Source organism: Uloborus diversus, chromosome 1 (genome assembly GCF_026930045.1).
Source record: "Uloborus diversus isolate 005 chromosome 1, Udiv.v.3.1, whole genome shotgun sequence".
NCBI classification, from domain to species: Eukaryota; Metazoa; Arthropoda; class Arachnida; order Araneae; family Uloboridae; genus Uloborus; species Uloborus diversus.
The window spans coordinates 14,434,958-14,459,712 of record NC_072731.1 but is presented as its reverse complement, the minus strand read 5'-3'; the positions used below and the strand labels follow the sequence as shown (position 1 = coordinate 14,459,712).

The following is a 24,755-nucleotide window of genomic DNA, read 5'->3' as shown; positions in this document are numbered from 1 at the left end:
TTTTAAAAAAAAACTATCATAAATTACGAAATTATCATAACGTGGAACCGTAACATGGGCACAAGCCAATTGGCGAGATACGAAATTATCATAACGTGGAACTGCAACGTGGGTACAAGCCAGTTGGCGAGAAAATTCACCATACTATATTTGTAAATATACAGGCGAACCAAAAGACCTTTTAATTTTTCTATTACGGGCAAAGCCGTGCGGGTGTATTTAAATAAAATGAAATCGTTAAAAATAGTTTTAATTCGTAAATATCAGTAATGAAAGCACAAATCGCCTTATGATTTATATATTAATGCAAATAATTAAGGCTTTTAGAAAATAAATGTTATTACGAAAATTTGTGTGTAAATTATAAAAAATAGTATGATTTTCAATGAAAAGTTTTAGGCAATAAAAGCTCGTACAGCATTAATAAAAAATTATAAAAGCACGCCGAAATAAGTGTGCAAGAGACAGAATCTTAAAACCAAATGCAAAAACTTACCCTTAAGGAGGACTTGAGAATTTAAAATAATTTTCTTTTCTTAAAGGATAGTTTTTAAAGTTTCAAACAAATTTTCTGGGTGATATTTTAGTTCTTAAAATAATTCCAGTTTATAACAATACTAGAAAATCGCCCATCAAGATATGAAGGGTGAAAATTTCTTCTACATTTGAACAAAGCAATTGCCTGTTTGGGGATATTTTGATAGGTTGCAATTTTAACCCTAACTCCAGCGGTTTAACCCTAAACTCCAGTAGATAGCGTTCATTGTTGACCAACTTTTCGTTTCTTCATTCCCCTGAAATGACTCAGTCTTACCAGTCAAGCAGTTAAGTTACCGGATCGAGTTCAGCCTTGTCACAACAAAGCCTTTCCCTGCATGTCAAACATTACCGAAACATATTATCAAATTATCATGCCGTGGCGCGAGTTTCATCGTTGATGACGTCAGGAGCGTTACTCGATCAATGACTATTATATATATGAGGATGAGTGGACACTAAATCTGTCACTTAAAGTATGCTTTTAATTATTTTATGAGTCTTTATCAAATGTTTTGTTCCAAACTTTTTGTATATGTACATATTACCGTCTTATATAGCATACTAAAAAATTTCGAAGTGAGCATGCTAAACTTGATTTACGCAAACAGAATCTGTATTTGAAATACACCGCCAGCTCATTCATTTCCAGTCGAGGACTGCAGTTTCGTGCTTATTAGCACTCATCAGCCCGGCATAGGAAAGTGACTGAGCTGGAGATGGAAAACCTCTTAAGGAAGCCAAGAGTGCCAAAAGAAAAAACTGGTAGCTAATGTAGAATTAGCACAGACCAGACGAGTGACCGAAGCAATGGTTCGGTTCAACTCGAAGATTGAAGGCAAGGCATCTAATTCTATATTAGCTACCAGTTTGTTTGGCACTTTTGGCTTCCTTAAGAGGTTTTCCATTTCCAGCTCAGTCACTTTCCTATGCCGGGCTGATGAGTGCTAATAAGCACAAAAATGCAGTTCTCGGCTGGAAATGGCTGAGCTGGCGGTGTATTTCATGTATTTCTGCCTTAGCCCTGGCTAATTGGTCGGTAATTTACTGAATAGAATCTGCATTGTTTATATATTTTTTTTCAGCTATACACTCTACTGCCTGCTAGAGCTGTGGGTTATCCTTGGACGCGAATCTTCTCCACGTCCCACGACGGGTTCCACTTAAAAACCTTGTACAGGAAGATGTCGGGTTTCGATAGCCCAGTGCTCATAGCCATCCAAGACACAAAAGGCGCTGTAAGACATTCCTTTTATTTCATTTTCTTACTAACCCCTTGGCACGATATGACGTCTCAAAGCGTCTGCAATGACATATCGTCGCTAGAAAGAAGAATGGGCGTATCTCAAAAAAAATCAAAAAATGAGTTATGTCCAAAGTCGATTTTATAGTGCGACTAATGAGCGTATCTCTACAATTAACCCCTTCAGATCTGGTGTCCGGTATACCGGACAACCACTTTAAACAGCTGCTAATCATTTGATAATTGATTTAATTAGTTGATTTTTTTTGTAGTTGACTCTTTACATTCTGCTTATTATAATCTGTGAAATAATTTTTCGTTTTCGGATTGACAACTCTGACATATAAGGATTGAGAGATAGAGAGTGGCTCATTTTTCCAAGCATGGATTTTCATCTGAAAAGCGAGGTTTTTTCCTGATTTTTTTAAAAAATATATAATCTTTAATTAATCGTTTCAAACGCTTATATTATGTTTTATAATTGTTTGTAGAATATTTTATAATGAAGTTTGTTTGGTATTTTATCGTTTTTGTATATGAAATATTGTTTTCAAAAATTTAAGTTCGGAATATTGGACGTGCCATAACTCTTTTAGTTTTTCAATACAAACCTGAAATTTTGTCTGTGAGATACCCTTTACCATAGTACACTGTGTACCAAATATCAACATGTTTGGTCAAATATTTCATAATTCCGACTGAAAGGATTAATACACCGTTTATACGTTTCTCTTTTGTTCGTTTTTATCAATTATACGTTTTTCAAATCGGTTTCTGCAGAGTCTAATACTCATTAAGCTATACCAATTATACGTTTTTTCATTTGTACGTTTTTTTCATACAGTCCCTTCAAAAACGTATAAACGGTGCTTCACTGTAGTTTAAAAGTTACAATCTCTCACACTGGTGGCGTTTCCCTAGCGATACAGTAAACTGGAAATCTTTAAATCGGTTTTCTGCAAAATGCTTAAAAGTGAGATACGCCCATTAGTCTTTTTAGCAACGATATGATATAAAGGAGGCAGTGAGAAGCAAAGGGCTGAAAGTGGACATTTTCAAGTTTTGAATAAAACGCATTTAAAGTTCCGGTCCTAGGCATTGAGGAGAGATAAAATACAGATAAAATGGAGGGAGGGAAATCTTTCTTTCGTGAAGGAAAGACCCCAAGTCACGTGCTAGATTTCAAAGGAAAGCTTTGGAAGAAATCAGGTTTCATTCGCTAGTATCACGCAAAACGTGTCAACCATTCGTCGTTGTTGAGTCACGTGACTTGAGCTTTTTGCCCAATCTTTTGCTTAGACAATGATTTCACTTGCTCCCTCTATTTTAATTCCTGCTCTAAGGTCCTAGGTAGGGCTTTCATTGAAAAGTTTTTCTAAATCATGCTGTATAGCAGCAGCAATCAGGGCTACTAGTACCATTTGTACTGGTTATCTCCAAATTTCTAATTTTGTCTCCTGCATCCCGTTGCTTCTCACTGCATCAAGTAATGTCTCGAAGAAATCAAAGTCTGCAATGGCATATGAAATGAATAGCATCTTGTCTTAGTCTGAAATGGCACAGGAAATGAATGTATCGGAGACGTTAGTCTATAATGGCATATTAAGCAGATGGTGTCTCGGGGACATTGAAGTCTGATATGGCACATAAAATTTATGACGTCTCGGAGATGTCAAAATTTATAATGGCACATGGAATAAATGGCATCTCGAAGATTTCAAAAACTCTTCAACAGCATGAAATGAATGTCTAGGAGACGTCAGTAAGCAATGTCACATGGACTGAATTACGTCTTCCACACGTGTTATCGTAACTGAAAGTTATTTATTATATATACTAAGAGCTTAAAAATATAATTTCTAACCATAGAAAAAAGATCATTTATGGTTAGCACATCTTTGAAATTGAGTTTAACTGTAATTAGACCCTTTTTATTTTCTGTGGCATTCCATGCAAACCAGGCGTTTTAAATCCTACATTTAACATTCAATTTAAATAAAAATGAATGATTAAAAAAATTACTGACACTTTTCTGCTTAGGAAACTTAATTGATTTTTTCCACTAATTTTTTTAGCCACCTTATGAAATCTATCTATCTGTCACGTATGGTACGTGAATGTTTCCATGTTCTTTTAAGGAATGACTCTTCTTTAATGTGCTTTTTAAAAGACTTTATCTTTACATTAGGCAATTATTCTCCCTTAGGATACTTCTTCTTTTCTTAAGTATACACAGATAACAACCACAGATTTCCCTATGTAACTTTAAAGACTAGTGCTTTTTCTAATATCGGTTAACACAATCCGATTTACTTCACTCCGCGTGAATCAGCGTCTTGTTAGCAAACGAAGTATTGCCAGCGGTGTTCATATAGGGTATACTCCATATACGTCGTGTACTCTCAAGTATTTTTTAGACATCTAGCGTATACCCTCAAGCTTCAAAATTTTTCATGATCGCATACACATACTGTGCATAACTGATTACTTCGCTTCATTAGCGTTGTAAAATGGTTTTTGACGCTGTGACAACCATTTTAAAACGTTTATGGAACGTTACGTGTGCTACGTGGAAATATGAGGATACAGTAAAACCTGTAAAATTGACTACCTGTCCAAGTTGGCCGCTATTTTCAGGCACAGAATTAGATCTATATCATATAATTCAACCTCTATAAGTTGAACACCTGTTTATAAGTTGACCACTAAAGTAGTGCACCACAAGTGGTCAACTTACACAGGTTTCACTGAACTACGTTTTACTCCACAATGACGTCACTACCTGCTCTTCCATCCATTCTGAACAATGCTCAACAGAATACTAAACGATTGTCGATTTTAGTAGCCCTAGTCGTAATAGATCAGCCATGCGAACACTTTTAGCAACAAAATTGAATAGAAGGGCTCGGGGGCAGAACTGTAACAAGCAGCAAGGAATGACTTTTCGATCAAAGTTTTTGTTTCTCATAACTAAATGTGAAATGTCATTTGGAGAAAAACATGTCTGGTTTTAGTATTGCAGAATATAGAATGTATGATACCTTTGAAAAATTCTACAAATATTTTTTATAAGTTGGAAAGTGGCCTACTAAAAAATTCACATCGTATGGCATATAACATTCTTGCCCCGAGCCCATCAATTGCAAGTATAAAGGAACAACCATTCTACGGCATTGCAAAATTTGAATGTTTTTTTCAAGTAATTACGAACCTCCTAAAAGCGAATCTTACGCATGAAAGCTGCGGAGCTCGTATCTAATAAAACAATTTTGAAAAAAAATAGAACCGACTTCAAAATTGCTCTAAAAAGTGAAAAATAATTTTATTCTTTAAACAACATCGATAATGCTTTTAAACATAATTTTTGAATTTGGCGCAAAAACGATAGATAAAATCATTTACAGCCATAACTCAACTACAACTATAAATTTAACCAGGCCCAGTTTCTTCACTATCGCATACATTATGCATTGATGACAGCATATTTGAATAAGATATAAATGTTTCGTTCGCAAATTTGGATGCTTTTCTGAAAAAAATATGAACAAAGCATGGTTACAATGGATTTTATGTTTTGTTTTTGCGCCAACTTCAAAAATTATGTTTAAAAGTATTATCGATGGTGTTTAAAGAATAAAATTATTTTTCACTTTTTAGAGCAATTTTGAAGTCGGTTCTATTTTTTTTCTTCAAAATTTTTTTATTTCATTCTTTTTAGTGTAAATGTAGATATTTCAGTAAAAGTAAGAAGTTACCTAGTAAGAAGTTCGGCTCTATATCACTGTATTGCTTTAGAAAAGTCTTTATTCAAAATTATCATTACAATTACTATTAATGTTACTGTTATATGGCACCAAACTTTTATAACAATGAGTTTCATATTGCCGCGTAGATGAAGATAGCGAATACAAATGTGAAAGTCAAATGAAGCGAATACTCGTTAGTCTCAACTCGAGATCTTTATTCAGAACCACGAATGAACGTTACATCTCCTTATATACAATTTGAGAAAGTGCTGGAACTTTCTAGACTTGGAAAGATACAGAAATTAATAGAACATTCGAGAAAATACGGGAAACAGTAGAAACGAAATTTTAGTAAAATTCACTTTGTCCTAGTCGGGATTTGAACCCGGGTCGCTCGTGTGGGAAACGATAATTCTACCACTGAGCCACCGTTATCCACGGAATGAAAAGTGCGAACTTCGCTACAATATCATTTTAATCATTTAATAGGGAAATTGCATAAAATTTACTGTTTTTTGTCCATAACTTTTTTTCTAAAGAACAAATATGGTCAAGCAAAGTAATGGGACCTAAGTTGAGCCATCCCCTATCCATTAAAAAAAGAATCATCAAAATCGGTTCACTAGGTGAGACGCTATGAGTGGACAAACAAAAAAAAAAAAAAAACATACATACGGTATGAACTGATAACCGCCTCCTTTTTGAAGTCGGTTAAAAACCACACTTTCTAGCATTATTATTCTTCGGCTCCAGAAAGTTTCGACCTGACGAGTGTTTACTATTTTTTTTTTATGCTGGGAAGTCTGCTCAGTATTGACAGTATTATTGGCTGTGGGTTGTATTAAGCTTCGTTACATTATAACTGACAAGGTAAGCCCAACTCAACTCCGTGCCAATAACGCATCCTGCTTTCACTGAATTTCCCAAGTAGTCAAGTTGATGTGACTAATAAGTGAGTTGAACAATAACCACTCTCAAAAGGTCAGTGCTGAACTAATCAAAACTATAAGTCTGCATTCATATTTCTGATTGCACTTTTTATGTTAACAAAAATACGAATGTTTTAATCATTTTGTTTATGTGTATAAAAGCACTGCGATATCCAACTGAACTGTTATTTTGGATGTAAAATACATCGTGTTTCAAAATGAATAGCGGGGTTTTAACATGTTATAATATTTATTACACCAAACTTACAGCCACAAGTGATATATCAAATTAAAGAGAAACTCAAACAGTTTTACATAATAGCCTACAAGTGTTCAATGTGAGCACCATTCGTCACTCGGCACACGTCAAGACGATATGCGAGTTCTTCCCAAACTTTGATGAGTGTCTCATTAGTAATTGCTGCAACAGCTGTTTCAATCCTGTTCCTTAATTCGGGAAGGTCGGCTGGCAGTGGAGGCACATATACACGGTCCTTAATAAACCCCCAAAGATAGAAATCACACGGCGTTAGGTCGGGTGACCGTGGAGGCCATGGGAAACAAGCCCTGTCATTACGCCCCTTACGGCCAATCCAGCGGTCGGGTACAGTTAGGTTAAGCCAATCGCGTACCTCATTATGCCAGTGTGGCGGCGCACCATCTTGCTGAAAGATGAAGTTTTCTGGTTCATCTTGTGTCAGTTAAGGGAGAGTCATAGCTGTAAAGTATCCAGATAAGAAGTACACGCGCATGCGCACTGATGCCAACAAACAAAACTGTTTGAGTTTCTCTTTCATTTGATACAGCACTTGTGGCTGTAAGTTTGGTGTAATAAATATTATAACATGTTAAAACCCCGCTATTCATTTTGAAACACCCTGTAGAACCCTCCAAGATTAAAATACTTAATATTTGATTTCCACTCAGGTTTTTGGCACTCTACTGTCAATCCCCTTGAGACCAAGTGACTGTTTCTATGGAACAGGAGAGTCCTTTCTGTACACTTTCCACCCCAACTTTCATGTAAGTGTAAAATAAGAAATTTTTAATTAAATTTTGGAACATATGCTGGTATGAATTATTATACTTTGTGTAAGACAGTTCTTTTGACTTCATCGAAATTAAGTGAAAAGATGTAATACTTTTAAACAAGCAGAAGTACATTAAATAAAGTCTAGCTGCTTAGTGCTCCAAGTCTCTAAATATAGCTCACAATTGAACCTGAATTGGGTTTTAAAATAGACGGTAATCAAACAAGTTGATAAGGAGGTCCCAATCTGGATATGCAACTACATTGCGTGGAGCATAATGGAGTCGTTTCCAATATTTTTAAACTATTTTTTTCTGAAAGAACATGCTTAAAAATATAGGATCTGACTATTTTTTAAATAATTTGTTTAAGTTTAATATTTTTAAAAAACTACTTAAATCAGAGATCTTTCATTGTTTACATTTCTTGCCGATGACATCATAAATGATGAAATGCCATTCTGTGTTGCCATTCACAGAGCAAAATATTTAATTCGCATCTTTTCTCACGTGTATTGTCAGCGATATGGTTGATAGCAAGCGTAGAGCGCAATTTGAATTCACTTCTTTATTATCATAACGTGGAAACGCAGTACAAAGATGCGCCAAAAAGCATCATTTGTGACGTCATCTAGACCACACCTTTTTGAAAAATCGGACATTTAAAAAAATTAATTTAAAAATAACTGCTGAAAAAATGAAAAAATTTTCTGGGTCCATGTTTTCTTTTATTTATTATTATTCTATGAATTTCAGTGACTAAAAGTACTACTTTTGACTGAAGGAAACAACCCCATTACAGTTGTCTCCAAGTTACTGATTTGAATCTTTTTACAGTAATTTACTTGTAATTTTGACCTTCTTTCTTTTGAAATTCCCCAACTTTAAAACCGTTTAATTACTAAAGCGAAGAGTGACCCATTTTTGTCTATCTAATAATTATTTCTATTCATCACTTTTGACTTTGAAGATATTCCGACAGATAACAAGACACGAAAAACGAAACATGTTCGTATGACCTTTGCTCTCAAAATTATGAGTGACCCACCGAAATATTTATGCTAATATGTACCAAGCATCAAGTTGAATTTACATGTAAAAAAATGCCGGAAAACACTTATTTCTTTTGAAGCAACACGATTCTATAGTAACACCATAAACTTAACCTCCAATCAAAGGCAAACGAATCAGACTGAAGAAGAAAAAAAAAGCCACTTTTTCTGATCACATCACTATTAATATATTCTGAAATTTAAAAAAAGAATCGAAAACGTAATTTTCCCATCACCATTAACTTTGTTGAATTTGTCTAAAACAAAACTCTTACAAGGAGACCTTACGGTCTCGGAAATTCAGATTGGGATGAAATTCAGCAATAGTACCCCTTGAGAGTTTCCACACACTGAAGTAATAAAGTGTACTAGCCAGAACATTCCTAGAAAACAGCCTCTAAAGTTTTACACGCAGCTTATACACTAGTAGAGACTCCTCGCCAGCAGCAACTCGGTGGCCATGCGATCAGCGAACTGGTTTCCCGTGCAATCCATCCCGGGTTCGATATCTCTTGAAGAATTATCATTCTTTCATTTTTCATCAAATATATACCTCACATGTTCAACCTTGTGACGTCTATTTTTATTGACAGGTAAAGAACCTGATACGGCTCATGCAAAATTGTGCGTACCTCATTGAAAATAATAGAAAAATGAATACCCATGCAGAATGCACAAAAATACAATAAATAGTCCATCATCAACTGTCATCGCCAATTTTTAATAAAATTCGGTATGACTAGTATGGTTTAAACTTTCTGGACAGAAGAGAAATTTTCATGAATGTTAATGAAGTATGTTTTCTTACTAATCTTGTACAAAAAGATTGTTCCTGTAAACAATCATTCTTTATTACATTGTGCAAGATGTCAAAACAGTTTTTGTTTTCCATGATTTTATGATAATTATCATTCTGGTGTATGTATATAAATGAATTGATAAATAAAAACTATACTGTTAAATTAGAAATATAAATTAACAAGTCTTACCCTAATTTTGTTGCTGTGGTAATTCAAATTACAATTTATAATCAATTGAATTTAGCTCTATTTTCTCTATGAAAAATACATTACGAATTTAAAAATAAAGTATCATCTTCAATTCAAATTTCAATTAGCTGTAACAGTAGCTTTATAAATTTACATAAAAAACTTCTTCGAGAGGTATCGAACCCGGATCGCCAGCAGGAGAATCGAACCCGGGATGGATTGCGCGGGAAACCAGTTCGCTGACCACATGGCCATCGAGCTGCTGCTGGCGAAGAGTCTACTAGTGTATAAGCTGCGTACAAAACTTCAGAGGATGTTTCTTCGAAATCTTCTGGCAAATGCGCTTTATTACGTTATTGTGTGGGTTATATCTCAAGGGGTACTTTTAATCTGTTGAATTTCATCCCCGATCTGAATTTCCGAGACCATAATGTCTCCTTGCTAGTACGTTTTTAGTGTCTTCGTCGGCATCGTTGATTTCGTAGCAATATTTTTTGTCTTCAGTAGTTTCACATCATACTGAACCACAGATCATCCTGATTTAGATTTACCTCGGGTATGAATAATGGACATCAGAGACCAAGGGTTGAGCTCAATGATTTTAGTTATAACAACTGATGTTTGAATGGAGGCAACCATACTCTCTCAATTTCAGCGCTTAGAATTTCCCTTAAAAGCCGATAAAATTACTGAGAAGTTCAATCTGAAACTGAATGAGCGTACTATTCCGTATACCAGACCAGCATCTATTTTCTCGCATCAGATTATAATTTTTTTAATTAGCTAAGATTGTAAATTATGTCAACACACATTCTTAACATTTAAAAGCTGTGATTTCTAAAAGCAAAATATTCTTCTCCCATCTTTATCTTTACTAACAATAAAGCTGAAAGTCTCTCTGTCAGGATCTCTGTGTCGCGCATAGCACCTAGACCGTTCGGCCGATTTTCATGAAATTTGGCACAAAGTTAGTTTGTAGCATGGGGGTGTGCACCTCGAAGCGATTTTTAGAAAATTCGATGTGGTTCTTTTTCTATTCCAATTTTAAGAACAAAATTATCATAAGATGGGCGAGTAAATTACGAAATTATCATAACGTGGAGCCGTAAAATGGGCACAAGCCAATTGGCAAGAACATTATTAAATATACAGGCGAACCAAAAGACCTTTCATTTTTTCTATTACGGGCAAAGCCGTGCGAGTACCACTAGTTAGAAATAAAAATAAAAAATTTTTGATATGGAATTCCTATCCAATTCAGTTTCTCATATTGTTGATTGGTTCGTCCATCAGACTGACCAACATAGCAAACGTTTATTTTGGCTAAGTAGACAAAAAGTGATGCTGAAGAATTGGTAGTTTAATATCGATTCCAAACGGAATTGAGTTATCAAAAGAAATGCTATATCATCGGTAATGTCTATTCTCTGGCCGAAATTCCAATTTCGGTACCAGTTGGCTGTTCCAACAATAGATTGCAAAAATATATGAGTTATAAAATGAGTAAAAGAGTACGTTTAAAAATTGTTTTATTTTATGAAGTCTTTATTTCTATGAGAATACCCGTTGAATTGCTACATGTCATTTAAACATTTTAGGTGTTCAGGTGGACGGGAAATAACGACTATATTGTGAAAGGAAGCTTAGACAGTGTTTCCATAGGTGCTTCAGGGTAAGTTTGGTTCTTTGCTTTTCTTCATTTCAAGCTCTTTTCGAATTGACTTCACATACAGCAATCATTTTTGCGTCACTTTCATCAAAATGTTTCTCTATGACGGTATGAACATTCGTAAACAAATTGTAGCTTTTATTTGGCTTTGAATACTTGACAAATTTCAAATGTACCGAGCAAGGAAAAAAAGCAAGAAGTTATTTATATTAAATAATGACAATTTTGAATTACAGAAATATCAAATAGAATTAGCAGAATTTTTTTTAATTACAAGAAACCCCCTTTTTATGCGAAAAATAGCGTACGGATGACAAAACGTTCGTGGTAACGGGTCCATCTTTGCGCAACCATTGAACAGACGTTTCCTACTGACGAGATATCTGAAGACTGTGCTGGTCATTGCAGGAGCCAAATATTTCATGTATTAACAAAGTTTCGTAATGCTCGAATAATAGGCATACCACCGATCTTAACACTAGATACATGTTATATAAAGTGCTGTCAATATGAGAAAGAGATGGCCGATACTATCTAATGGCGTCTCATACCATCACTTTCAATTGATGGGCCGGATTGACGATATCAGATGTGCGTTTGTAATATCCGTTTTTCGACGAGTTCACGAAACTCGGATGCGACCATCATGGTACCAGGATGGTCGCATCCGTGAACCAGGATTCGTTTTAAGGCCCACCATCAGGACACTCCTGCATCAAGATTCATCGTTGATCACAGCATCGAGGGTGCTCCTATTAGTGATGAGGAGTGAAACTTTGCAAAGCCATGGACATCGAACGGACAATTCACGCTACTGAAAATATTACCGAACAATTGTAACTGCTGCAAATATTTGCAGAAACATGTCTTGAAAGTGATCTCACTTGAGGGGGGGGGAGTAAAAGACTCTCAGAGGCCTTGGTTTTAGCATTTTTGCCCATCTTAATACAGTAGTTTATACACAAGTATAGACTGGTTTAATCCAAAGAATGACCCCTCCAGAAGGCAATGCTGGCTGTTCTAGCGATCCTATTTCTTGACCCAGTGCTCGGAGCGTTGTAGTAAGATCCATTAAGGACAATCAAGCAATAGGTCTGCTCTTTGGGCCGGGAGTGACTGTGTGCCTCTGAAAAACAACACGGCGTCGCCTCTGAACCCATGAACTTCATATTCTGCAGTCAGTCGCGGGGTCTTGTTCCTCACGATACAATGAACCGCAGTCTCTGTTAGCAACAATTCAATCTGTGTCAAATGCAGAAATGTAACAACCATTCTCCATCTCATGCGAGACATTATACCAATCTCCATCAAACAGCGTTCTAATGCAATTTATGTAGGAAAAACCTGCTATACCATTTCCTCGTTCAAACAAATTGTAGGTGTCGCTACCGCAGCCAATTTCGCACGACTGTGCTGAAACGTCAACCATTTGCATATGGGCACTGCATGTTCTTCCGATCAGACAAATTTCATACGTGTAGCTTATCTTGGGGTAGCGGTTTTCATAGCGAGTAGCGTAGGGTAAGGCGGGGTTAGTTGAGCAATTTTTCACTTGAGTTTATATAGCTCCTCAACGGTAAGTCTCAATCGATTGTTCTGCAACCTGATGGATTACTAATACATCCTAACAAAAGCAAAAAATATGTAGCTAGTTTTGTTTTAAGTAGCGGGGGTCAGTTGAGCAATACTTGCTCAACATACACCAAACCGAAGTCTTAAAATAAAAATGATATTACGAAAAAATGGTACGAATCATACTCAGAATCTCTATACATATCAAACGTACAGTAAACTTATGAAATAATAAAACTTGCCTGACAGACAACAGAAAACATTGGACTAATATAGACGAAACCTTACGGCAAATGAGTTTTTTACTTTTTTGTCATAAAATAAATATTGTATGCGCATATTTCTCTCATTTGTCGAGCTGCAATTGAAGATCGCGCGATGAGCCCTCCTATAACCCTTGCTTTCCGCCATTTGATACCTACACGTGTAGTGAATAGTTTTCGAGATGTATTATTGCTCAACGTGCCCCTATGCTCAACTTGCCCCGCCCTACCCTAATTGAAAACCGCTTTAAGCCTGAGGCTTCCTGCACCGGCTCTTTGTGGACCCTATGCCTGTAGACAGCAACTAGTTAAGTGAAACAAAACTCTGAAACATTTTTAAAACGTGATATGAACTGTTGCAAAAAATAATTGTTTAAGCCCCTACTAGCAAAATTTCTTGCATCAACCTTGACAGATCTTGATATCATACTGACGGCCTTAATATTGACGTGTTTCATACTGTATAAAGCTTGCATAAAGATTAAAAAGCAATATTACAGTAACAACACGTATGCAACATTGCATTCATCTTAAAATATCAATATTGATATTACCTTACAATAACAACATTGCATACATGTTGACGCCGTCAAGATGATATTGATTTCATGCTGTCGCCGTCAAGGTAATTAGTACACAATAGAACAGGTGGACCTTCGTTGATACTTGCGCATGCGCACAGTTCTTTCTACCCAGCGTCCCTCGCATTGCTGGCACATCGATTCAGTCGGTTCAGAGGAGTTGCACGTGGCATTGCATTTTTTAGGCTTCGTTAAGTTGGTTGCTTAGTTATTAGTGTGGAATAGTATTGTTTTAGGAATAACTTATGAATGAATGATATTTGCATTTCTTTATTAATATAGTACTAAACAAGTCATATCGCAGACGATTTGCGATCAATGTTAGAAATGGCCGAAAATAACTTTTTTCGTCTCTAGACTTCGAAACAAAGGACATGAAGCCCAGAATTTCGTATTATCACTTCAATCTCACGTGTAAGATTAATTTTAGTCAATGGTTATTTATGTTATTCTTTAAGATAAATTCATATATTTTGTCCATGGGATATTTTCAATGCTGGCATCCATTTCAAAATGTACTTTATTGTATTTATTTATTTATTTATTATTTTGCTATCTTTACTCTTAAATGTGCTATTAAACCTTCCGCAATTATTCCTAACTAGGTATTTTATGTCTTTATAGTACAATTAGAAACTAGGGCTCGACCGATGGCACTTTTTGGCCGATGGGCCGATGCCGATTGTTGGCCGATTGTTCAAAGAGGGCCGATGGCCGATTGTTTTCCTCCAAATGGCCGATTGCCGATGGCCGATGGCCGATGTCGTTGGCCGATGGCAAAAAAAAAATAATCAAACAGAAATAAATTGATAACGAATAAGGAATTGTAAATTACAAAAAAAAAATTCGAACTAAATTTTTATTTTACGATCATCCAATTTATACTTCACAAGTTTTTTCGGCACATCTGTACATGCATATGTACCTAAGAACATATAGATGACCGAAATATCCATTTTGAACGCCTCCTCAGTTAATTATCGCAAATTCTTTTGTGATGTCTTCATGGTAGTGGTGCGACATCGATGGCAAAACATCGATGTTTCAGAACATCGATGTTGGAAATTAAAACATCGATAGTATTGATCTATCGACCAAAAAACATCGATGTTTCTGAACATCGATGTTTTAAAACATCGATCGTTTTGTCAATATTTAACATACATTTTTTAGTATACTACACTACAAACTTACATAGATGATAATCTCTAACAAATGTATAATAGTATCTTAATGGATCAGGGCATTGCGTCTAATTTAAGCAATACAAAAGAATACGAACCCCACGAATATATTGAAACTACTGAACTGCAAATCATAAATACAATTTAATAGGAATAATTTCGCAACATCTTGGTACTATAATAAGACAAAAAATGATAAGACATGCAACAATTAATACAAACTAGTTAAATCTGCGAAAAAATATATCATAGCACTTACAGTCAGTTGTATGATGAAAAAGAGTTGTGCAAATTATATTAAAAGTACAAAAATTAATTCTGACAATTATTATTAAGAGCAAGAAATATGTTTTGAACTGTTAGTGCAAAAAAGTTAAACACAAATTGTGAGTAATTGGTGGACGGCTTACTGAGGGTAGACGCAGTGGCGGATACGAGTGAGGGGGTCATAACACCCCCCCCCCCAACCCGCAAGAGCATTTGAATGTTTGCTCGAAAAAATTAAAAACTTGATCGAAACCGTAAGAAGTGTATACAAGGAGGAGGGGGGGGGTCATGACCCCCTCCTCCCATCAAAATCTGCGACAGTACTTTGTAATCTGTTTCAAGGTTCATTGCATTTGAGTAGTGAAAATGACTGCTTGAAAAAAAAGCCGGACCAAAACCATAATAAGAAACAGTAAATAGTTCTCTATTTTTTTTATTTGGGGGGGGGGGTATTAACTGTCACTTTTCTATTTATAGCATATGTATTTAAAATATGTAGACAGTAAAAATAGCTTTTCTCGAGACAGCTAGCCTGCGGCGCTGAGTTCAGGAGCCAGTATAATGAGAAGTAATAAAGAAGTGTCTGACGCCCGTTTGCTTTTATAAGCAACAAATTTAATCAACGATAGTTTTTCTAAAACCATATCCAAAGCTTCAGGCATCGCTTCAATCGATAAAACATTTGAGTCCATAAATGTTTTTTTTCTGTAAAGTCTCTATAGATTAGAATTTCTTTCTGTTATAATTTTTAGATAGTTCAGTTTTTAGTCGTGCTGATTTTATTTTTAAATGTGCTGTAAATAGTTAATTAGTTTAAATCAGCGTTTAGGATTTATTATCGTGCAAGAAATGTAAACTTTGAGGCCGTGTTAGCGCAAAACCTCATTATACATAGGTTCTCGCAGTGGTGCCCACCTAGGCAGTGGCGGATACAAGGAGAGGGTCATAGGGGTCATGACCCCCTCCCTAAAACGTCGACAATATTATCCGATCGCATTGTATTCAAGCACTTTATGGATAAAATTTAAATAATTTCCGTTTTTGTTTCAGTTTTTGAATTTTACAAGCAAATACTTGAAATACTACTTCTTATTTTAATTGTTTATAAAATTTATTCGTGAGGTTTTTGTCCTATTAGGTGCCATATCCCTGACCGATGTGGTATTTTTTAAACACCTAAGCAGTTTCAGAAATTTTTCTTACCAAAAACCATAAGTTTATTCGTGGAGGAGGGGTGAAGGTCACTCTTTAGCATGAGCCCCCTAAAATGTTAGTCTGTATCCGCCCCTGGGTAGACGATAAGTAACCCCCAATATTTGGTGTTTAAGCGCATTTCTCTTTTCGCTGACTATTCCACCAGGCAGAGAAAAAACTCCTTCCGATGAAACATAAGTCGCCATCACTATCAAATACTTCGACACAACTTTTAACAGTTCTGAATTAGTACAGTTATAATATTCACCGCAGTAATCTATAGGATTCTCCTTTAGTTTAAGAATTGGAGTCTTAGAATCGACTGCAAGAACTGACAACAGACTACCATTGTCGAGTTCTTCCAATAGCTTTGACCTCTTCCTCACCCTCCAGTTATCTTTTACCATCTTGTAATGATCTTTCCAAAAATCATCCTTTACACAGAAAAAACGATATTTTTAAATGTGCACAAATAAATGACATTTTTGAAGCAATTCCATACGTAAATTTAATTACCTAGCAAGAAAATTGGAGCAAATTTTACTATAATTTTTAATTATAATACAAAAACATCAACATCGAAAAAACATCGAAACCAAAACATCGATGTTCCGAAAACATCGAAAGTAAAACATCGATGTTTTAGCAAAAACATCGATGTTTTCAAAACATCGACATCGATGTCGCACCCCTAAGCCTTCATGCGCGTAAACTTGCGTCACTCAAAAACGTTATGAAATAGTAAGTTGAAAACTCATTCGTACTAGCATGATCTAAAAGTTCGAGGACAAGTTGCATAAAACCTTACCCTGAATAGTTCACATTATCGAAGCACATCTATCTACAAAATAGTCAGCTTGAACGACTATGCACTTCTGCCAACGTTTGTATAGCTTTTACAAGCACTCCTGGAAGAAATTTTTCGCAAACTCCTGTAAGGCCTCTTGCGTTGCTGCTTTGACTTCATCGTGGGTAAGAAGGCGACTTTCATATTGAGGATGCACGGTTCGATTGGTCAATACTCTGGTATGACAAACAAATAACATAACGTTTCCTCGAACTTAGCTCCGTTTGACTTTTACCTGTTCCCAGCAAAAAACCATTTCCATGGACGCCGCTTTCTTCCGTCAGGAGAAGATAAAGCTGCATCATAGAAGGTAGCGAAAAATGGCTTCCAGGAGTGTTTCCAAAAGTTATAGGAACACTGGCAGAAGTACGTAGCCCCTCAAGCTGACCTTTTGAAGGTGAATGTGCTTCGGTAATGTAAACTATTCTGGGTAAGGTTTTATACAGCTTGTCCCCAAACTTTTGGATCGTACTACGTATCATCTGTATAGGGTTAAGCTTCTCCTTTTTTAACTGCTGTATGATGAAAGAGAAAGAACAACAGACAAAAATAAAAATGAAAAAGAAGAAAAACAAAGAGACTGTTTAATAACCAATTGATTTGTTTTTTTTTAATTGAACATATAACTAAGATTTCAGTAATATTGTAATGATGTATGGATTTAGGTACATTAAACATAGTTAAAAAACATTAAATTATGTTGTTTAATCATTCAAATAAATAAATAAATAATAAAACTATGAAACCGTCAACAAATTACGCAATTGAAGTGGAAAGATTGCACGTAGACATTTTTTAGTCATCAAACTAAACAAAAAAGCTAACAGATAAATTACAATATTAAATCAAAACAGGAATATTTTTATATTTATTTAAAATTTATGAATAGAAAAGTTTGCATTTTTCATAAATGCTATAACGGTGACATAGATTTTGCTGAAAAAAGACATAGTCATGAAAAGAGAGAGGTTCTGAAAACGCAGCTACAATAAACAAACTCAATATTTACACCAAGTTAATAACTGAATACATATACTACTTGATCTAATGTTTGCACACATAATATTGAAGAATTTGATTGTTTAATCTTTTATGAAGCTTTACAAACAAGTTCAAATTATTTTTTTCAATTAAGCAATAATTTTCTGAAATTTAAAAACTGCATAATAGAAAATCCTTGAAACTTTTCCATAACAAACAAAAGTAACTTATTCATTGATTTTATATAAATACATAAAAATACTTACTTACAACAGAAAAAAAATCGATCGCTATTAAAGATCCAAAAAAGATGGCGCATTACGAAATATAGGTGAAACAAGTATGAGAAATACGCAAAATGACATTTTTTGACCGAAATAAATTATCGCTAAATATTTAAGAAATGCTTGAAACGACGAGGGAGGGTTAGGGGGGGGGGTCACCCCCCGATTTCGAAGTAACTCACACTTCGGCCCCAACCTCGGCCTCGTTTTTTTAGTACAGAACCGCTACCACCAACGCCTCGGAAAAGTTTCTGAATCTACTTCAGCACTTCTGAAGAAAAAATTCAAAAGTCCCATTGATTTCCGAATTATGCCACCATTCGAAACGTCTTTAATCAATTTCTTACATTAATGCTCTAAATTCTTTCTAAACAATAGATAAAGTTTGAAAAAAAAAACTCTAATTTTATGAATGGTGTTAGTTTTAAAGAACTCAGAAGTGCAACTAGAGTTTAATTTCAAAAATTGAGGAAGTGGGAGGAGAGGCCTCGCAGTGTTCTCGGAAATTCAAAAAACAGTCGTAAAAAATAGAGTTCAAAATAATCATAAATATTCAGCAGAAAAACCCTTTCAAAACTTGCACCCGAGTTTGTTTTGACGTGCAGTGGCGGATTTAAAATATAGCAAATGTTGCAATTGCGCGAGAGGCCCCATAACCATAGAGGCACAGTAGGAGTTACAAAAATGCTTATGATAAATGTTCTACAACTTCTGTGATAGTGAAATAGGGCCCCAAAATATATTTCGACGGGCCCAAAACTTGTAAATCCGCCGAAGCGATACAGAAAACACTGCATTACTGCGATTCATATGACAAATATCGAAAAATTAAAAAATACCGTCGGTTCTACGGGAATCTAATAAAATGACACAAAAACCGGTTTTGCCATTTCATATTTGTTTCCATAGTCTCCAATTCGGCAATATATCACCAAATGATCGTCAGTCTGAGACGCTATTTTAGTTTTGCATTGAAATAAGTGATTAATGACTTACAAAAATGCGTAAACAGGCTTTTCAGAACACCCGATCGAAAACAAAAAGGGAAGTGCCGGGACCACCGTGACAAAAATGCGCGCTTTCTTCGGTCCTTCCGGGCCCGGAACGACTGAGAAAAACCTAGGTGGCGCTACAGTCTAAGCGATTGAGATTCAAATCAACAATCCAATGTTTTGCTTTACGTTTTCCAACGACCGTTACTGAAAATGTTTGACCTTTCACCTTTCTGTAAGCAATGAATTGATAATTAACTGAAATAAAGGTAAGTGATCTGAAATGTTACTTCAAATGATTTAGAACCTTTATTAAGGTTATGTTTTAATGTTTGCGTAAGACAGTTGTTTCACACTTCTTACAGGTTGAATTTGTTGTTAGTCTCCCTATTGCTTTTTTAAAGGAATCCTTCCGATCTTTTAAATTCAGCTTTGCACTTGCATTAAAGATTAGTAAAAACGTTCAGATTATCATTGTTTTTATTAAGTTAAAAAATCTGTGCAACGATTTAAAAGGAAAGTTAAGAATTCGATTGCTGAATCTCAGACAACATATTGCAAGTTATATAGTGTCTTCAATTTGCAATCTAGTGCTATACCTACAACATCAAATATCTTTCAGTTTTACATGAATAACTTTAATGTTAATTACTTTCTAAAATGCCATCTTTCTAGAATGGATAAACAAGTGAATAAAAGTAATTTCATAAGTTTAAAATATTGAATTGGTATTTTGGAAGTAAAAATGTAATACCAATCCAAATATCAACTGAATATTCGGTGCATCTGCAATTGATTATCAATGTTTAATGAATATTTAGAAAAAAATATTTTTTTAAACTTTAGCTGCACATTTGGTTTAAATTATAGGAGAATGAATTTAAAGTGCTAAATTTTTCTCTTATTTCCTTAGTAAAATATTCAATTATTTAATTTATTTATTTTGGTTATATGCATGAGTATATAACGTTTTCTATGTTTTTCTCTTTTTAACTTACTATTTTTACTTTTTGAACTAATGGTGATTATTTTACAATAGTAATTGTTCTGATAAGTACTGTGTTATAGAGAAAGAGATATGAGAGAACCTTTCATGTGTCTTTCAAAAGGAAGTCTTAACTCTAAATTTGACCTATCTATTGAATTTATAAATATGCTTTAGTATATATATTCTTGAAAAAACATTCAACTCAATCTTACTTAGTTGGGATTTGTTTTCAGTGCAAAATAATTGTACACAGAAATATTTTTATCTTAAGACCTATCAAAAAGGACATCATTTTCAACCTTTCTTTGTTTCTGTTTTTTAATTTTATATTACATATTTTAATGAAATTACGAGTTGCCACTAAAAGGCTCGAAAACGTATCGATATTATCTTAAACGTTTGATGGAATGTGTATTGATTTTTAAATTACAAGATAATAATGATAACAATAAAAAAAATACCTTGTCTATTTATTGGTAAACACATTTTCATAAAATTGTCATGTATAATATGCAATTAATAATTTGTTTCTGTTGAAAGATCTTTTTTTTTTTTAGATGATCAGGCTTTTAGCAACGTTTTCAAGAAAATTTATTTTGAAGATTTTCACCATTTACTTTTTGTTGAGAAAATATTTTGCTTCAAAATTATTTGTTGTTATTTTTTTCTTTTTACTTTAATCTGTGGAAAACAATTCATGGGTAAACACATTTTAAGAAAATTTAATTTGCTCTTTCAATGAAAAAAAGCTTGCAATCGAGTATATTGTCAGCGAACGAAGCAAAACGTTCGATCGCTTAGCGTAACTCACTCAACTGTGTTTCGGGCCCGGGTAGAAAGAACGCGCGGCGACGAATGGAGCGCGCGCTTTGTCACGGTGGTCCCGGAAGTGCACAACTGGAACGTACGCACACCTCACATGCGAAATTTATCCTTCTACAGCTTACCATTTTTGAGTTATGACTTCTAAGAAATACGTACATTCAGCTGCAAGAAACAACGCAATAATTAACTTGTTTGGTAACTGAATGCAGTATGAAAAACTCTCTCAGGGGTGACTAAAATGGAAATTCATACTGAAATTTAATTAAACAATTTTATATGAAAACAATAACTCCTTTTGCTTTGTATTAAAAAGTATAACAGCAAAGGTCCTTTTTTCTTTTTTTGTCAAAAACATCGGCCAATTCCATCGGCTTTTCGATGCTTTTAAGGCCGATGGGCCGATGTTTCCTGCAAACTAGCATCGGCCGCCGATGCCGATGGCTAAATTGTTGAACCATCGGCGCCGATGCATCGGTCGAGTCCTATTAGAAACCTGAATTTATAAAATAAGTCAAGTATTACGCAAAACGAAGAAAGTTTCATTTTTTAAATTAAATTGCGAGTACTTTTAATATCTTTATATGAATTTCCGATCAGATGTCAGCTTTAAGAAAATATTCTTAAGCTAGAAAAGTATCTTGAAGAATAACAGAAATAATTAAAGAATGAAATTTAATTCTCGAATTTAAAGTGAAAATAATACAAATAAATAAATGGATAAAACACCTTGCAAACGTGCTGATTTCATACTGTCATGTCAATGTATCCTGACATTTTCCTGTCATATCAATACGTATGCAATATTACAAAAGCAAGATCATCTTGCCTAGACCTTGATTTCATGCTGTCATGACAACATCTTGATATTATCTTATCATATCAATACGTGTGCAAGATTACAAAAGCAAGAACATCTTGCCTAGACCTTGACTTCATGCTGTCATGACAACATCTTGATATTATCCTGTCATATCAATACGTATGCAATAATTCAAACGCAGCATACCTTGATATTTTCCTGATATTATGCTGCATACACCTTGTCAGTCAATATTGTGGCAGCCTACTGACAGCATAAATGGAGTAACATAACAATATTGAGGCAGCATTAATGCAAGATGATTTTTCTTGCATGTCAACCTTTATGCAATGCTGAGGCAAGATATTTTGCTTACTGGGACATAGTCTTTCATGCGATGTTGGTTTTGGTTCTCTTGGTCTAGGAACCTAATACGGTCTATGATATAAGAGTAAGACGCGATGATGAGCAATGAGTTTGCATAATGTTATTCTTCCCCGCTGATGGTAAGATTTTTTACGTGGCCAATTCTGAGTCAAGATAAATCCGTCTGTATAAATCTGTGCCAGGAGCATCCCATGGACAATCCAAGAGCTTAGCGGTGTTTCATGCATGAACTGGTGAAATCCTCCAACAGGTATTTGCTTTGAATATAAACAGGCAGTGAATCTTACATGCTCATAGTTTGGAGGAAAAGGTCAGTGGGAAGTTCACTTCTCTCCCCAGCAAGTAGATCGATATTCTCGTTTCCATACACTTCAACACGGGAGTGAATCAAGCACACAGGGCCGATATAAACCGATACATTCTTCTATCTTCTTCACATTTTTAGAAAGTCATTTTCATGTAATATCCAGGTTCCTGAATTTATTTTCCTTTTCCAGAGGTCGGTTCGGGCTCTGGCTGGACGGTGACCTGGACCGAGGCCGTAGCGTTCCTTGCGATACTTTCGATAACGAACCTTTGGCATCGGAAGAAGACTTCGTCATCAAAACCCTGGAGGCTTGGGGATTCGCCTAGAAAAGTAGAAATAGACAGCTGTGTTCTCTAGTCAAGTAGTTCCGTCTTTCACCGCCGTAGACAACACCCGACCCCTCTACATGATCGGTGCTTCTCCCCGTTTCGAGCCTCGCCTGACTAATGATGTACAATTTATACAAACACGTGTGCTCGGAAGACCAATCTCCACGAAGCACCGGTCGGATGATTACCCACCCAGCCCTCTCGGATGAAGAGGGTGAAGATCGCTCTTGCCATTCAACATAACTAGTTTCTAGATCGGCGTCGCCACAGACGTCGCTATAGTGTCGCAGGACGCTTTTCGAGAACCCCCATCTCTCGCGTCGTCGGTTGGTCGTCTGTCCTGTTCGGGAGTAGGTATGGCAGAGGCAGAGAAGCATCCACCCTTTGAGAAACAGGGAAAATGGGGAAATTTCACGAAGCTGCTTGATTTATCAAAATGAAATTTTAGATTCGTTCTGGAAACAATATGTGAATTATTTTGATGCAGAAAGGTTATTGAGCTATGTAAAATAATAATTGCTATTATAATTCAAATAAAAGGATGTATAATCTATCATTGCGCTCGAAAAAAAATTCCTTGAGCATTAGTAGATAAAAAGTGCTGCCTGCGTAATTAGATGCAGTTGGTAAATAGATAAATGAAAAGTCAGCAAGCGTGAAATTTTCCTGCTCGGACGAAACTGAGAAATTGATGTTTAGTTCTTCCAGTGTATAGAGGAGGAGCTATTTTTGCAGTGATTGTGTAGTGAATTCTGTCTGCACACTGTTGAACTGTTGAAAAGAAAATATTGATGTTGTTTTCTGGAATGTAAAATTTTAACTTTTGTTCTTCAAGTTTGTAAAAAAAAAAATTGAAATTTTAGTTTTGCTATGAGATGGACGTCGAAAAGAAAAGCTACGACCGGCGAAAATCAAAACTTCAAGTACAATGAAATGCGAATTTACTAAATTTAGAGTCGACATCCGCTTTCCCTTCTGCGCTTTTTTTTTTCGTTGCAATGAGTAAATCCTCCACATGTACACATTTAAATTCGCGTAATAATTCTTAAATTTTGAATGCAACAGTTGACAAAGATAGTTATTTCGATATTAGTAAAGAATACTCGAATCTATGGTTCTAGTTGACTGGTTATTTCACAGATGGTGCCACAAAAGCAGCAATATTTCAGTGAAGATAGTTTTTCAGTGGCTCCATCTTTCACATAATTAATCAATTAGAGCGGTAGACTGCCTGCCACAGAAATACCGTTTCGTTCACGCCATAGTTCCAAATTAAGTGGATTCTGGAATAAGTTTTGAAATTTTAGAAAGAGCTTGATTTTGGAACATTATAATATCTTAGCATCGTTGTGCTGTTTTTTAAATTTACTGCAGATTTTTATATATTTGATCTAGGTTTGGGATGCAGCCTTAATCTTTGTTCAGTGTCACATTTTACGTCTAGTGCTCTATAGCATTCCACCCTGCTTACAACGACAAACTGCAGTTTTATTCCAAATTTGTCGATTTCACTAACCTGTCGTATCTAACGAAGAAATATTGAATTACATACAGCCATGGAAAAAAATTATAAGAACACGTTGAAAAATGAGTGTTATGTATGAAGGTTATCATCAACTGCAATCAAAATCAAGCATAATTTACTACTTGTAAATAGGAAGCATTAGAAACCTGTTAGTATGAAATTAAATTACAATATAATTGTTAGATCACAAATTAACACAAATGTATTAGGTGAAACATGGAAAAATTATAAGGACA

At 35.2% G+C, this 24,755-nt stretch overlaps 1 protein-coding gene across 1 annotated transcript in view; it reads left to right on the top strand.

Moving 5' to 3' along the window:
- Window positions 1-24,236, top strand: part of LOC129234304 (oxidation resistance protein 1-like) — a 258,164-nt gene extending 233,928 nt beyond the window's left edge. The window contains exons 15-18 of the mRNA XM_054868299.1: window positions 1,623-1,775; window positions 7,383-7,478; window positions 11,124-11,197; window positions 22,856-24,236. Of these exons, the coding sequence (XP_054724274.1) occupies window positions 1,623-1,775; window positions 7,383-7,478; window positions 11,124-11,197; window positions 22,856-22,991 (459 nt within the window). The 3' untranslated portion in view covers window positions 22,992-24,236. The remainder of the gene's footprint in view (window positions 1-1,622; window positions 1,776-7,382; window positions 7,479-11,123; window positions 11,198-22,855) is intronic.
- Window positions 24,237-24,755: the final 519 nt, after the last annotated feature.